At 40.8% G+C, this 17,669-nt stretch overlaps 1 protein-coding gene across 4 annotated transcripts in view; it reads left to right on the forward strand.

Moving 5' to 3' along the window:
- nfic (nuclear factor I/C) overlaps positions 1–17,669 on the forward strand; it is a 792,066-nt gene that overhangs the window by 603,588 nt on the left and 170,809 nt on the right. For all 4 annotated transcript variants that reach the window (XM_072594043.1, XM_072594046.1, XM_072594045.1 and 1 more), the window contains exons 4-6: positions 2,825–2,899; positions 5,873–5,996; positions 10,441–10,565. In XM_072594043.1, coding sequence (XP_072450144.1) covers positions 2,825–2,899; positions 5,873–5,996; positions 10,441–10,565 — 324 coding nt within the window. The remainder of the gene's footprint in view (positions 1–2,824; positions 2,900–5,872; positions 5,997–10,440; positions 10,566–17,669) is intronic.

Consider the following 17,669-nt stretch of genomic DNA (forward strand, 5'->3'; position numbering starts at 1 on the left):
TGCTAGAGAGATGAAGAATCACGAGCTGCTGATCTGGTATCCAAACTTTTATCTTGTTTTGTAAAATGAATGTTCTTTGGCTGATTCTCTTTCATGACCTAGCCCTAACAAAATGGGTAGCAAGACCCCTTTGCCATTTCTTAACTTTGATGCTGCCCGTCCCAGCTGCCCTTTCACTACTTGCCATATGTAAATACTGCTTAGGAGACAGACCTCAGAAAGCTGTCCAATTTCCAGGAAGCAACAAAAGGCTGGTGGTTGTTCCTGAAGTATTACACCTGTAGTTACAAGCCCACTACAATGCTTGATGTAGGAAAAGATTAGTTGTGGTCTCCTTTCCCTTTGTATAACTTCAGATATTTCACTGTTAGAAGTACAACGTGATTTGATGTTAAAACCTTTAGGTTGTCAATCCAGTGTCATAATCACTGCACTGTCATATCCATTGAGTGTTGTGGTCATACTGTTATTAGTACCATTTCTATTACAGTCGGCAGTGTGGCAGGATTCCCATGTACTCACTAATTTGCTCTAATTAATTCAATCCAGCACCAGAAATGACCATTGACTGTATTATCCATATTCTTAACATGCTTACATTAAACTTACTTTGCAATCAAATGTATTAATCCATTTACGTCCACTGTGTATTGACATAGAAATAAAACTGGATCGACTATGCAGCTCCACAGATTCATTGTGTGGTATATTAAATGGTCAGAAACTGGGATTTACTGAATTCTGAACCTGTTTACAGAAAGCAATAATACATTCAGCAATGCTGGAGCTTGTTACCGTTGTGACATTATGAATGTCTCTGCCCATAATGAAGCACCACGTGGGGACATCAGGACATCATCTGCAGACAATGTGATTGTATTTTAAACACACAAGAACGTCTAATAGCTTTGCTTGTCAGAACTAATCAATGCATCATGTTTGCCACCAATGCTGAGGAGCAGCTAACATATGGCTTTGGCTTTGACTGCCTCATTGGTTTTCAGTGCACAGGCTGTGCTTAATGGCCGTATGGGGTCTAGTAGAGAAAGACGCCCTTTGCAGGGTTCAATTAATGACCAGCTATTATGTAATCACTGTCTTAAAATGACAGAATGGTTACAGCACTGAGGGTGAATCATTTGGCCCATTGAATCTGCACTGGCTCTCCAAGGGCAGGTAATTCCATACCATAACCTGTAATCAGAACTTGCAGTTTATTTTCTCATCTTGAAGTACTTGCACAATATCATTTTGAAAAGCAAAATCGAGTCAACCTCCACCACCATCTGAGGCAGTCCATTTCTAATCTTAATCATTCACCTAAAAATAATTCCCTTATGCTGTCTTTTGTAGTCACCTTAAATGGTGCCCTCTGGTTCTTGATCCCTCTGCCAAAGGAAACAGTTTCTCCCTGTGTGATCTGCCCTGCCCTCTGATGCATTTAAACAACTCTATCAAACCTTCTCTCAACTTTCTGTAAGAGGATCAACCCAGTATCTCTATCTGTCCTCATTACAGAAATCCCTCATCCTTGGAACCTTGAATCCCTCAGGTATCATTTCTGCATCCTCTCTAAAGACTGTTGAAGTAGCAATGCCCGGATTTGGATGCAGTGTCCGAATTGAGAGAGACCCAATCCCTCTACCCCAACCATGTCAACACGCTCATCTGCAATGACCCCTTGCATAGTGCATGCTAACTGATGTTTACCCCCATCTACTCCCATGATCACTTGTAGTCCCCAAATGCTGAATGATGACAAATCAAGCTGATTTTAATGACCTGTTCAGCTTACACCCTCCATTCCAATTTACGCATTATCCACTGGTCAGATTTCAGCAACCATGTTGCAATGAAATTAAAATAAAATTATAAATGTCTATTACTGCCTTCACTATATTAAAAAAACTCTTGCTTCCTTAATGCCCATTCAAATATTAAAATCATCTCAAGCATTTATTTCTTTACAAAAGCAAACAGCAATGTAAATATAATCCCACATCAAAGACATTCAATCCTTTAAGAACCTATTTGAGCTGTCAATCAAACTGTGAATTTAGGAGCCCCTGCAGAGGTTATGATAGGATGTGAAAAGTAGCTAGCAATCAATAATAACATAGTGATAAGTTTGGGAGGAAATTGGTGGAAGTCTTCAAAATTATGAGGGTTCTGGATAGGGGAAATAAGGAGAAATTGGTGGTAGAAGGATCAGGGAACTAGTAGACACTATTTTGAGGTGATTGAAAAGGGAGAAACATTGTTATAAGGAAGATCTTTCCTAACCACCAGTGTTTAGGATCTGGGCTGCATTGTTTGAGAGTGTGATGAAGACAAATTCAACCACAGCTTTCAAAAGACTATTAGATAATTATATGAAGAAAGTTCATTCACAGAGCCATGGAAAAGAACTGTGCTACACAAATCTATGACTAGTGGTGCTGGAAGAGCACAGCAGTTCAGGCAGCATCCAACGAGCAGCTGCTCGTTGGATGCTGCCTGAACTGCTGTGCTCTTCCAGCACCACAAATCCAGTATTTGGTTTTCAGCATCTGCAGTCATTGTTTTTACCTTACACAAATCTATGATGCTAGTACGTGCAACTGTGCTTGAAATATACAAAATAACAGAACTCTGACACCACTACTGAAATTATTGTTATGACCATATCATTCTTGTTTCTAAATGTGCTGTTACCTGCTAAGATATGAATGTTTAACCTTTTGATCTGCCAGCACTTGAAAATAATGCTCACATCTCCTATCAGTGAAAGGAAATATTACTTTCATAAATGTTTCATTGAATTGATTTGACTTATCTTTTGCAGAACACACAGAATTTCAGGACAGCTTTGTGACTTCTGGTGTCTTCAATGTAAATGAGCTAGTGCAGGTATCCAGAAGTAAGTGCTTTTTTTTAATGTGAGTCCCTTTAATAACAAAGGGTCTGTATTTACTACAGTTCTTTAATTTCTTCAGCTTTATTATTTAAAGTAGTGGCCATTTATAGTTGAATTTAAACATTTCACTGCTTTTATTATTTATACCTGAGACACTGTTTTATCTATAATGAATATAGTAACTGGTTACTCTAATATGGTAAAAGAATTTATGCTTGAATGGAAGAATTTAACTCAAATTTTAGGGCCAGATTGTAAGATAATTCCAGACGAGCAAGGCTAGTAATCTAACCTAATTTTATCGATAGAATGCTCCAACAACTCCCTGTTGTGGCAACAAATTTCTAAAAGAATGAAGTCTGTGTTTTTAACCTCATTACCAGAACTAGATTTTCAAATCCACTTGTCAAATAAAGATTTACTAATATCAGGCCTAATTAGCTTGAACTTGTGTTCCCTTGTTCTTCTCCTGCAACTTAAAGTAATTTTGTAGCTAGGATTTTGTATCCTTAACAATCTTACATATCTCTTTAAAAGTATGTCACATGCCTCCTTTCTAGTATGAAAAATCCATGTCTCTGTTGTCTTTTCTGCAGTGCCATTTTCCCACAGTCCTCAAGATTGAAAATAGTTGTAAACTAGATTCTTTTATCTTCGAATACAGGATTAGTGGTGCTGGAAGGGCACAGCAGTTCAGGTAGCATCCAACGAGCAGCGAAATCGACGTTTCGGGCAAAAGCCCTTCATCGTTGGATGCTGCCTGAACTGCTGTGCTCTTCCAGCACCACTAATCCAGTATTTGGTTTTCAGCATCTGCAGTCATTGTTTTTACCTCTTTTATCTTCAAGTTGTCCCTGATTTTTGGGTTATCCCATCCCTTTTCTCGGCATTGTCTTTGCTTTCTGTTCTTGAACATAACACTCATTTCCATCCCCAGGATTTCGTTGTCTTGGTTTATTGCGTTCACACTGTTAGCTCCCAATAGCCATAACTGTATCCATTCCTGCATCTTATGTCTACTGCTCATACTGCTTGTATGTATATATTTTATTATGGATTTGCTTCTTCTTATGTTCCCCAGTGTCTGTCTGTTCCTGGACTCATGCTCCTGTGTGCCTGTCCTCGGGATTTAAATTCTATACACCTGTTAACCTCCATCCACTCTGATGCCTGCCTCAATTAGGAACCTATTGACTCCGTCCTCCCAGTTTGCACCCTCAGCTATCCTGCTTAAATTAGTTTTTCTTGCTCCTTGACCTTCACTCTGTTTCTGTTTGGTTTATGTGGAGCCAGTTTTTCCTGTACTAATCCTTTTATTTCCAACAAGGTTTCCAAGTTATTTATGAAGGTAGCATTCTTACAAAATGCTGCTATCCACTACTGTGTTTCATCTTTTTTTAACAATACCCCTCCTTTTCCAAGCACTGGACCAATGCATGAATCAATAATTTGTATCCTCTATCTCAGAATTCGTGCCAATCCCAAAATAGGTTGGTTCTAAGGTTGCTACGCACTTATTTCTTTTTGAAATTTATCTCATAGTAGCATGTTACCTCTAATTTACATTAATACTTCTACTAACTTTTATTTCATTTGTACTGCTTTAACTCCAATTTTTAATATCCTATAGGTATTGTCAAATGCCACACTTAGCAATCCACTTTTCGACATAAAGAACTGACTATTGCACTCAGGGACAATGTAACAATTGCAAATCATGATCTTCATCTTAAATGTACTTCAGCCAGTTACTTCCCTTGTTCTTGCCACATTTCTGTTCTTCGCTTCTAATTTGACATTATTTGAATCTCAGTTGTTTCCATTTATTTCCTTATCTGTCAAATATTCCTCATATAATCAATGCTCCCCTTGTTCTTCTTTGCTTTCTACTGTCCCCTTTGGTTTTGATTTTGCTGAGATGTTCCCATTATAATAAAGTTACTCCAACCAATGATGCTTCTTTTACAGTCTTTTATTTGGTCATCTCCTTCTTACCTCTTCAACTTCCTTTTATTTTACTTGCAAATTTTACCAGAACCTATAGGTTATACCATAGCTGAGAGTTTGCAGTATTTGCATCAATATTGCAACATCTCTTTTTTTAATCTATCAAAGCTGATAGATTCCAGTGAAGTCTACATCCCATAGCAGAGTTTGTTTATGTTCCATAATGTGTTGATATGGAAATAGTGTATTTTAAAGGTCTACTTTGTCTTGTTCGGGAAATAAAGAAACAAGCAGTTATGTTACTGATTTTTAACATCATTATGCATCATTTGCCCTTAGCAGTCCTTTGGATGTACTAATCCAAATTCATTATATATTTAAAATGTCACAAAAATTTAGTATCTGGCATTAGGATGGAATACGGAGACAGTTCTAATGAATGTTACCTTAGTATGAGGATGTATATTCAGTGGAATTTGATTGAGTTCTTGACAGAGGTGCTGGTTCAACAACTGCCTATACCGAGGAGAGGGGAATGTTGGAAGAATGCTACCACCAAATTTCCATCATACATCTCTTTCTGTTGATGGAGATTTAGGACCTATCACCCTCACAAGGACAGTGGGACCCATCAGATGCCATTGCTATATATGGAGGTTATAGCATAACAAATAAAGCAAGTTTAAGAAGGGATGTTAGAAGGACAAAGTTAAAAAGTTTGGAGAGATTTAATTTGTGAGAATTCTCACAAGAGAACATTATCAATTGTCTCTTAATAGATGCTACTGCTAAGCATAATTTTATAAACATATTTTTGTAAATGTTTTAAAAGAATTATGAACTTTTGAATTCAAATCACCCAACTTATTTGTATTTAGTGGTTGTAAGAGCAGCTTAGTAACTAGGATATAAAGTTACACCTACAGAAACTGAGTTTTCAAAGTAGTGATGCAAACAGAACTGTAAAGAGAGTTAAATCTAAGATTGATTACAAATTTAACAATGCATTTTGATTTCTTTAATTTTTAGCTCCCATTGTGACAGGAACAGGGCCGAACTTCTCTCTTGGAGAATTACAAGGTCACTTGGCCTATGATTTGAATCCACCAAGTGCAGGGATGAGGAGAACTTTGCCAAGTAGCTCATCGAGCGGGTATGTGACTGAAACTGTATAACCCACAAGGGACTATAAATAGAACACTCTACAGGACCTTTCTAATAAATGGGGCCATGACTTTCTCAGAAAAGTTAAAAATATACACATTTCCAATGCTTTGCTTTTAATTTTACTTTTTTTTAGAGCTTCCAGTCATTACGTAAATTCCAGTGATGGAATACAATAAGATATAGAATTCAGAGTAGTTGTTGAATGGACACAGCTGCTTCTTTTGCCTAAATGAAATATCTATTATGCCATTGTTATCATCAGACCATTGGGATCACTGGTTTCCTTGAGATATCAGGAGCTGGATTTTCAGGTGCTGGCTGCCAGATTTTTACCTGATAGAAGGGCTTCTTGGATACACATTTGGCCATCTGATTCAATTTTCATTCACGCCTTCAAATATACAAAACAGTCATGAGGTTGTTTAATAATACAATTCGGAGGGCCTCATTTGCAATTTCAACTTACAAATAAGCTTGCCATTGCCAGTGGTACCAGACATCAAATCACCTAATCAGCAGTCATTCTTGCTGACCCTGGGATCCACAGCCACCCTCCCTCAATCACACCAGCTCCATCTGCTGTTAGATTGGATGTGCAAACCATCAGTGTTCTGCCACTTGAAATTAGCAAGCTTCAGAGACCCCTGCACTACAGACAAATTTGCATCAAACACATTATAATGGACCTCCACTGTACAGTTGTCTTTTCTGAATACTATTATGCAAAAAAGGGCAGCTGAGTGGAATTTATTTGTGAGCCCTGGGAACTCCCCAAGCTACATCCCCTACTTATGGGGGAGCAGGTGGAGGTTGCACTAGTGGGAACCCCCATTAGAATTTCCCAACCTATTCTGAACAGTCCAGAATCTCAGTGGAACTAATTTCCACTCTATTCTGCGGTCCCTCCTCCGCACTTACTCTGAAGGTGTTCCCAATGCTGGATCCAGATTTCCACCCCCGTGTGTTTACGTTCTCTCAGTGCTGTGTTGAATTTAATCATAAATATTTTTGCTGCAATACTTTATTGTGGTCTGAATCAAAAACAAATCTCAAAAAATCTCATGGTGCTATGCACCTGTAAGTCATGGAACAGTATTATTTTTCATCTCTCTCATGAATTCTACACTTTTATCGGGAATGCTGTATGATGGCAAGAGAAGCTAAAGCAAAACTCAAAAATGTTGTACCTAGTTATCAGCAAATTTGAGACATTAATTGGACCTTTCATTTCTGCTTGTAATCAGAAACTACTCGAGCGATCGGAATCACTCGATTGAATGCGGCATTGTAACTCAACACCAACCAGCTGTTCAATGTTGCAGTGCTAGAATTCAGTATTCTGCACTTTATCACTAGCTGTCTAACATTTGATTTAATTTTAAAAACATAGCTGAGATATTGGTGGGAACTTTGTTTGCACCTTGGGTGGGAACTGGGAAAAATGGCCACACACATATCTGATTTTGCGATCTGGAAATCAGTCCCATCTCAGGCTTCCATTTGTTCTGAATTTACTGAATTGCACCTATGCAAAAATTGCCGGTCTTTGCACTGATCTTGCAAGTGGATATTTCCCTGGAATAGCTACAACAGTGTAAAAGATGACATAAAACAAGAATAGATGTACCCTGGGCATTGAAGGTTTAAAGGTTTTTATCATGTGCCTTAGCACCTCATTCTCAAAGTACCTTCTGCAACTCTTACTTCTCATCCTCTTCCAGTATTAGGTGTCACGAGATTATGTTCAGCTATGCAGAGTGCTTAGCTCTTCTGAAGATGTGGACTGGCAGAGTGCCAGGTTAGTTAGAGCCCAAACATGACATCACAGGAAGATTTCAGTCCTCAGTAGGAACTATGTTTCATCATTTCCATCAAAATCTGAAAACTTCAGTCATGGGCAGCATGGTGGCACAGTGCCTCACAGCCAGAGACCCGGGTTCAATTACGACCTCAGACAACTGTTTGTGTGGAGTGTGCTCATTCTCCCTGTGTATGCGTGGGGTTCCTACGGGTACTCCAGTTTCCTCCCACAGTCCAAAAATGTGCAGGTTACTTGAATTGGCCGTAGTGTTAGGTGAAGGGGTAAATGTAGGGGAATGGGTCTGGATGGGTTGCTTCGGAGGGTTGGTGTGGACTTGTTGGGCCGAAGGGCCTGTTTCCACACTGTAAGTAATCTAGAAATGCTTTACCAAGCGGCTTTGGTCCACTATACTGTTGGATAGAAATCAACACCAGATATGTATCGTGTAAATTCACGAAACCTATTTGAGCTGTTTTTTGTGAGAAGTGCTGTTCTCTGATGACTGGTGGAGCATTTTCACAGTGGCATCACGGAAGCTGTAAAAGTGCTGCTAGCAATTCTGGTATAGCAAGGTTGCAGCATGTTTATAGCATGAAACCGGTATGGTGGCACAGTGGTTAGCACTGCTGCCTCACAGTGCCAGAGACCCGGGTTCAATTCCCGCCTCAGGCGATTCTCTGTGTGGAGTTTGCACATTCTCCCCATGTCTGCGTGGGTTTCCTCCGGGTGCTCCGGTTTCCTCCCACACTCCAAACATGTGCAGGTCAGGTGAATTGGCCATGCTAAATTGCCCGCAGTATTAGGTAAGAGGTAGATGTAGGGGTATGGGTGGGTTGCGCTTCGGCGGGGTGATGTGGACTTGTTGGGCCGAAGGGCCTGTTTCCACACTGTAAATAATCTAATCTAATAATCAGTCGTCTGCGATTTCCACAGAATAATAGCTTAGTGCCACTCTTGTCTTGCATTTGCTGGACTTCTATCCACTTTTTAAAAAGAATTATTTATTTATGTGTTGCAGGAAATTGCAGTCATGGAGCAGGAATGGAACATATGGCCTCTCAAACCTGCTCTTCCATTCTGAATGATTTTTGCTGATTGTCTGCTGGACATTTGCCCAGTATTTTGCGTTGAGCAATGAGGCCACCTCCCAGGAGTTCAAAGGCACTCAGTGCCTGATTAAGAGACCTCAGGAATGAGGGTGCCTGCTGAGAGCCAAATCTCCTGCCATTACTGCTGAACCTTCTGCCATGCTGTCTGCTGTACCCTCATCACCAATCTGTGCCCAGAGTCTTTTGGCAATCCTGGGCCAGTCCTGGTGAGCCTTGTATCCACAGAAGCAGCCACCACTCCCACTGGAACTACCTAGCAACGTACAGCTACTAGCCTACTACTAGGTGGCAGCACGTGAAAGATGGGAATTCCATCCTTAGAGTCCTTGAACCTAGGCAAGGCCAGCCACTGTCCAGTTAAATGCTTGACGGAACTTAATTAAATTGATTTTCCCCAAAAGTAAGCTCTCTGGTAAGACCCCCATCACCTCCATTAAATATTGCTCAATGATTTACCCCAATTCCACTATTTATTTAATTTTCTTCCATTTTCTGAAGGAATTAAACCCCTGAGCTCTTTGGTTCAGTGGTACAGTCTACACCTCTGAGCTAGGTGACCCAGATTCAAATCCCACCTGTTCCAGTTATATGTCACAACATCTGTGTTCAGGTTAATTGGAAAATTGTGGTCCTCTTATGGCACAGTAGTAGTGTCTCTATCCTTGGATTGGGAGGCCAGGGTTCAAGTCCCACTTGCTCCAGAGGTGTGTAATAACATCTCTGTACAGGTTGATTAGAAAAATAGGTTAAACCCCTCATGGTCATTGAGTTACCTTTGAGGGAGAAAGAGAGAAATTACAATTACATCCTCATATCACTGTAAATCTACTGAAGACAGGGTAGGCCTTAAACACTTGCGTGCCAAACTGTGACAAACAGGAATATTGAACTTGCTTGAAGTAATGCATGCCAAATTGGTGAGATTGGATAAATGGAATGTGATGTTCATTGTTAGAATTCTTGTCTTATCATAAGATAATGTATCAACATATCTCTTGTAGCATGTGATGAATTGTTGGGTCCTTTAATGTATTTTCTTGCTGCTGAAGGAGATTGTTGTGTGACTAAGAATGCAAAAAATGGGAGCAGGAGTAGACCATGTGAACTCTTGAAACTGTTCTGCTATTCAGTATGGTCAGAGCTGACTATCTTCCTCAATTTCATTGTGCCATCAGCTCCCAATAATACTTGATTTTACGTGAGGTCAAAAATCTATATGTCTCAGCTTTGAGTATATTCAGTGATGGTGCTTCCCTTGTGCTCTGTGATAGAGAAAGGTCCACAATCCACTGAGTGTAAAACTCTCTGAATCACAGTCCTGAATGATCAACTCTGTCCCCTGCAATTGTGCCCCACCTTGTGTTTGTCAGACAGGCAAAATGACTTCTTGTCATCTACCCTTGTCAAGCCTCTTCAGAATTTTCAGACAACTTCAATTGGGGTTTAAAAAAGGCAAATGTAAAAGGTATGGCATGATTTTTTTATTTTCAACATGTAAGAGAATCTTTCTTCCTCAACAGAAGTAAAAGACACAAATCTGGTTCAATGGAAGATGATATTGACACTAGTCCAGGTGGGGAGTTTTACCCTTCACCAAGCTCACCTGCAAGCAGCAGTAGGAACTGGCAGGAGGAAATGGAAGGAGGTGAGTACAGAAATCGATTGTTTAAGATTTCTCCTCCAGGGAGACTGTGCTGACAATGCATTGTCCTTTGATACCATTCAAAATGTTCTGTTGTTAAAGTGAATTCACTGGTTCCAATAGCAGATTATAATTTGAACATGAATGTTTTGTTTAGGTAAATATGTCTTCTTGGAGACATGTCTTGCACCATGAGGGCATTTATTTTTATTTATATAATTAGTGAAACTTTTGAATAAATACCCTTTAAATGTACCTCTCCTTTTCACTTTGCAAGCTATTTCCTCCATCAGTTTTAATTCCCATTTTGCTGTGCACTGTTCTTTGCCCAAAGGATTGATGTAAAAACTGCTGTCAGACTGAGCTCAAAGAGTCGAGAAGGAACTATCTGAAATCCCTTCGCTGACAGAAACACTTCAGGACAAAGTTTTGGTAAAGGGTTTGCCAATGTCCTGCTGTAAGATTTTGTAGATTCAGTGGAAATCTCATCGAAAGGCTATAAATGGCCGTTCTTTCTTGTTGAACTCCAAGTAATGTTGCAGGTGGGGACTGGGAGAGCTTGCGAAAGATTACTGACTATTTTTTTGCTAAGCCCTTCCTTCATTGGTCCTCCCAGATCAAAACCTCATGGGGAATAATGTAGTGAGACAGAGCAAATGAAAGGTAGGAGGTAGAATAAGTGTACAGGAGTGAAGAATAAAGAAAAGCTGTTGAGTTATCTTAGTGTCTGCAACTTTGAGACATTGCAATAGTACTGACTTTTCTCTTTTCTACAATATATATGCAACTATTACCATTCCCAAACAATCATCAGCATTCTCCACACCTCAAAGTCCTTCAAATAGACTCAATAGGCCAAAGGGCCTCTTTAGTACTGTGTATGATTTTATATAATGTGTAATTCTACAAATATAAAGAAAATAAAGTTGCTGATGAAGTACTGTAAGCTTGGTCAATGAGTGGGCTTTAAGAAGAGTTATGAAGAAACAGCAGCAAGAGAGTTTAGTGAAGGAATTCCAGAATGTGGGACCAAGGCAGCTCTGGCACGAATGATGTGATGAGGAAGGTAGAATGGGCAAGTAAGAGTCACTGGCAGTCAGGAGAGGTTGGCAACATATAGCAAATAGTGCAGAGTGAGGCCAGAAGGGTTTTAAACAGCATTGAGACTGTTGTAAGTTTGAACACTTAGGGTAAGGATGGGTAAGTAGGATTTGATGGGTGAAAGGCTACTGCAGCCAATTAAATAAATTGAAGTCTATGCAAGATGAAAATCTGGTGACAGGACTGTTGGGATAGTTGAGTCTGAAGGTAGCAAAGGTTGTTTGAGATTCCATACATGTTGGCATTGGTGGTTTGTGTGACTTCAAGGATACAGGATTTGAAATTCAGCTTAGAATCAACAATCAAAAAGTGGTGCAGGGCCAAAAACTGATCTGCTCAGGGCAGCTCAGTCTGTGGAAGGAGTACGTTAATTGGCATTCTGATCATTATTAATTATGTGAGAAGCTAAACATCTGCTTCATGCAGCTAAATGGGATAATAAAATTGTACTGATATTTGTCACCCTGCTCAATTCCTATTGTGTATCCAATCTGCAACTTTATCAAGAGTCATAATCAATAATTTGCAATACATGTAACAAATTGCATATCACAGGTGCATAGTTTAGACCATAAATATCTGTGGTCTCTGTCCTGTTAACATTCAGGTGGTTCTCTGCTCATATGAGGCGGTGTTTCTGAGTAGATTATTGAACGGTGTTCAGGTTGCTGCAAAAGGAAAATCTGAAAGAAACTGTAAAATGCAAGTAGGGTGGTCCATGAAAATGTTGAACTTCATTGTGCCTTTGCTTCATTGACCTCAGTTGATTTACTCCAGCTGCTGCTGCAAATTCTGGTGATGGAAGCTTCAATTTTCTTCTGTGGTTCTATGTCTTCATTTTCATGTGTGGTTCTCTATATAATACCATGATTTTCTCTGCAAGAACTAACAGCATGTGAAATGCAATGCTCTTGTATAGAAGCACAAAGGGTCAGATAAATATAGAACTTGCTTACCAAGATATGTGATTTTCTTAAAATGCAGAAAAATTATATGCTTTGCAAATATTTGTATTACACCATTGTTATTCTGTAATTAATTGCATGTAAATTCAAAACTAAAGAAGCAAAAGATTTAGCACATGATTCTATTTCCAAATCGTGTTGATGGCTACAAACAAATGTGCTAGATTTACTCAGTGTAAAAGAACAGTTTTTATTCAGTTCCCAATTCCAAACCAAAGGAAAAGGAACAGAAGATTTTAAAGGCTTCTAAGGGGGTGGCATGTTGGCTCAGTGGATAGCACTGCTGCCTCACAGTGCCAGGGACTCAGGTTTGATTCCAGCCTTGTGCGACGATCTGTGTGGAGTTTGCATATTCTTCCTGTGTCTGTGTGGCTTTCCTCCAGTTGCTGTAGTTTCCTCCCACAGTCCAAAGATGTGTAGGTTAGATGAATTAGCCCATAGTGGTCAGGGATCTGTAGGTTAGATGCATTAGTTAGGGGAATGGGTCTGGGTGGGTTACTTTTTGGAGGGTCACTGTGGACTTATTGGGTGAAATAGCCTGTTTCCACATTGTAGGGATTCTATGAATACAAATGAAAGGGGTAGGAAGCGATTAGCCTTAAAATTTTTAACAAATAGGTGATTGAGGGCAGTGCAGTAGTGTTGTGTATATGAATTTCAGAAGGTATTGATAAATTACCATATATTGGACCAGTTGGCAAAATTGAAGTCAATAGAACAAAAAGGTTCAATACAACAACATGGATGTAAAATTGGTGAAGGAAAATGAAACAGATGTGGCAAATATAAGTCTTTCAAATTGTAGGGAGAAATATATTGAGATCCCTATGTCCAGATCCCTTTTTATCCTCTTTGGTTACATGTGAGGTCCCAGAGGACAGGAAAACAGCCAATGTTGTCCCATTGTTTGAGAAGGGTAGCAGGGATAATCCAGGAAATTACAGGCCTGTGAGCCTCATGACAGTGGTAGGAAAGTTATTGGAAAGGATTCTCAGGGACAAGATATATACACATTTAGGGGCAAGTGGGCTTATTAACAATAGGCAGTATGGTTTTGTGCAGGGGAGGTCATGCCCCTCACTAACTCGATCAGGTTTTTTGAAGAGATGACAAAGATGGTTCATGAGGGAAAAGCAGTCGATATGTTGTCTACATGGACATCAATAAACTCTTTGACAAAGTCCTTCAAGGCAGATTGGTATAAAAGGTGATGTCACATAGTATCAGGGGTGAGCTGGCAAGATGGATACAAAACTTACTTAGTCATAGGAGACAGAGGGTAGCAGTGGAAGGATGTTTTTTGGAATGGAGAGTTGTGACTAGTGGTGTTCTACACGGATCAGTGCTGGGACCTCTGCTGTTCGTGGTCTGCATAAATAATTTGGAGGAAACATGGCTGATCTAATTAGTACATTTGCGGACAAAGATTGTTGGAGTTGCAGATAGTGAAGAGGGTTATCAAAGGGTATAGCAGGATATTGATCAGTTGGAGGCGCGAGCAGAAAAATGGCAGATGGGGTTTAATCTGGACAAATATGGGGGTATACATTTTGGAAGGTCAAGTCCAGGTGGAAATTATTCAGTGAATGGTAGAACTCTTAGGAGTATTGATATAGAGGGAGATCTGGATGTGCAGGTCCACAGATCACTGAAGGTGGTAGTACAGGTAGATAACGTAGTAAAAAAAGGCCTATGGCATGCTTGCCTTCACAGGAAGGGGCATTGAGTATAAGCAGAGGCAAGTTATGCTGCAGCTTTACAGAACTTTAGTTAGGCCACACTTTGAACATTATGTACAGTTCTGATCACCACACTACCAGAAGGATATGAATGTTTTATGGATGTTGTCTGGAATGTGGTATTTTAGCTATGAGGAAAGGTTGGAGAGATTGGGTTTGTTTTTACTGGAACACAGGAGGTTGAGGGGACGACCTGATAGAAGTTTAAAAGATTGAGAGTGGCATGGACAGAGTGTAAAGTATGAGGCTTTTTCCCAGGGTGGAGGGGTCAATTACTGGGGTTAGGTTTCTGAGTTGGGAAGAGGGGTGATGTTTAAAAGAGATGTGTGAGGCAAGTTTTTCCACACAAATGGTGGTGAGTGCCTTGATCACACTTCCAGAGGAAGTGGTAGAAGCAGACACAATAGCAGAATTCAAGAAGCACCTGGATGAGTTTATGTATAGGAAGGGAGGAGAGGGATACAGATCCTAGAAGTGAAGATTATTTTAGTATGGAAGGGCAAAATGTGCCGGCACAGACTTAGACAGTTGAAGGACCTGTTCCTGTGTTGTTTTGTTCTTTGTTGAGACATTGCTCATTTTGAAATTTGCAGACGACCCAAAACGTTGAGGTGGAATTAGATTAGATTTTAGATTAGACTTACAGTGTGGAAACAGGCCCTTTGGCCCAACAAGTCCACACCGACCTGCCGAAGCGCAGCCCACCCATTCCCCAACACTACGGGCAATTTAGCATGGCCAATTCACCTAACCCTGCACATCTTTGGACTGTGGGAGGAAACCGGACCACCCAGAGGAAACCCACGCAGACACGGGGAGAACGTGCAAACTCCACACAGTCAGTCGCCTGAGGCGGGAACTGAACCCGGGTCTCTGACGCTGTGAGGCAGCAGTGCTAACCACTGTGCCACCATGCTGCCCAATTCCTGTGTAATTGACGAAATACAGTGACTCCATAGTTAGGACTGCTGTGCCAGGGACCCAGGTTCGATTCCTCTGGCAACTGTGTGTGGAGTTTACACATTCTTCCCGTGTCTGCATGGGTTTCCTCCAGGTGCTCTGTCTTCCTCCTCGAAGTGGACTCTATTGGCCAAATGGCCTACTTCCGTTCTGTAGGGATTTTATGATTCTTCTAACCATTAGGAAGATTGTAATAAACTTCAGGAGGGATTAGACTAGTGAACTGGGCAGGCTCATAGCAGTTCAGAAGGGTTCAGCACGGCTGATGCATTTTGGTGAGAGAATGAAATGCATATCAAGTAATCATGATTTGGAGATGCCGGTGTTGGACTGGAGTGTACAAAGTTAAAAATCACACAACACCAGGTCCAATTAAACCTGTTGGACCATAACCTGGTGTTGTATGATTTTTAACTTAATATCAAGTAAAGGAAGTGTAAAAAGAGAGAAACCTCAGACTGAATTTTACCAAATATCTACCAGGTATTAATTTTGGGGAGAGTTTCCTGGAGCGTTTCTCTTTGTGAGCTCTGGTTTGTTATTTCACACAGTTTCCTGTTGCTCACTTCATTATGTATTTGCCATGTCTCTGGCAGTGTGCTCACACTATATTGCACTCACCTGTGGAGGAGGCACTCACTACTGTCAGTAATCTCTGGGATTTCCATTAGCAGTGCCATATTTAAAGCAAAGCTGTATGTCAGGTCGGTTACAGCTGACTATGAATAGTCTTTCATTGAACACACAGAGGGAGGAGAAGTAAAATGAACAGCTTCTGAGGGCACACAGGTAGGCAGGAGGACACTTCATTGGAAGTAGAAACCCACATCATAAATGTATTGCTACTTTAGATCATCATCTGTCAGACTGACTGTCATTGTAACAGCAGTTATAGAAATCAAGCTGCGCAGGCTACCTAGCCTTAATGCCACACCATGTTAGAACCCTTTTCAGGGGAGTGCAACCCTTTCTGTAACACCAAGTGCAATATAACATCCTCTTACTATTACACGTGGGAGCATCACACATTGTAAAACCTTCAAAAAGTTGAAAATGTTAACTTTTGCTGTGCAACATGAAGAGCAAACAAAAAGGCTGCATTTGTTTCAGGCAATAAACTGCTTACCTTTCAAGCAGCAACACATTTGCAGTCAGTGAATTGTTCCTTTAGCTAACTCAGATTTAGTGGAATCAAGTCCTGTCCAGCCTGTTGTGCCCACAGTTGTACAACTCTATCATGATGTGGGTCATGTTGCTTAATCTCCTCATCTTCATCCTCAGGTGACAGCTACCACTCTCCCAGCTCTTCAGCATCCATTGCATCCCTTCTTTGCCGACTCACTTGCAAGGATTATGAAGTGTTTTCAATTGTGGTGTGTCCTCCTGACTGTTAACAGTTCCCCCTGACATGACTGAGGATTCCTTCCCTCCGACTATAAAACAAGACCATTGGTTGAAGCACATTCAATCTGCCCGCTGGAGCATGCTGTGTGTTCTTCATTGATTTAACAAGGTGCCATAGAAAAGCCCTTGGCCTGCAGACACCATGTCAAACTGCCTGGCTTTGTATCGGCACTAAAAGGCAAGGCAAGTCAGAAGTGGATTGAGGAATGGCAAGTGAAGTTTAATTCAGATAATTGTGAGATGCTACATTTTGGTAAGACAAGCCAGGGCAGGACCTACACAGTTAATGGTAGGCCTGTGGGGAGTATTGTTGAACAGAGAGACCTAGGATTGCAGATACATGGTTCCTTAAAAGTGGCTTTGCAGGTAGACAGTTTGGTGAAGAGGACGTTTGGCATGCTTGTCTTCATTGGTCTGAGCACTGAGTTTGGATAAGCCATTACAGTTGTACAAGTAAGGCCATCCACATCCAGAGGATCATTAGCCACCATTTCCAGCAGATGTCATCACAAGGCACTTTATCCCCCTGCTTGTTAGCCATCCACAAGGACCGTTCTCTCTGGGATACCCTGGTCCACTCCTCCTTCACTCCAAAACAAACCCCATAATCCCATGGCATCTTCCCTTGCAACCGCAGAAGATGTAAGTCCTTCCTCAGTATCTAAGACTCCAAACAAACTTTCCAGACGAAGCAGTGCTTTACCTTCACTTGACTCAATCTAGTTTACTGTAATCCCTGCTCACTCTGTGGTCTCTTCAACGTTGAGGAACCAAGGGGTAGACTGGGTGAGCACATCACAGAACACATAGCTGTGAAGACTCTGACCTTCCAGTTGCCTGCCATTTCAACACACCACGTTGTTTCCTGGCCAACATCTGTGTCTCAGGCTTGCGACAGTGCTCCAGCAAAGCTCAGCGCAAGCTGGAAGAATACCTCA

The sequence above is a fragment of the Chiloscyllium punctatum genome, chromosome 24 (assembly GCF_047496795.1).
Source record: "Chiloscyllium punctatum isolate Juve2018m chromosome 24, sChiPun1.3, whole genome shotgun sequence".
NCBI classification, from domain to species: Eukaryota; Metazoa; Chordata; class Chondrichthyes; order Orectolobiformes; family Hemiscylliidae; genus Chiloscyllium; species Chiloscyllium punctatum.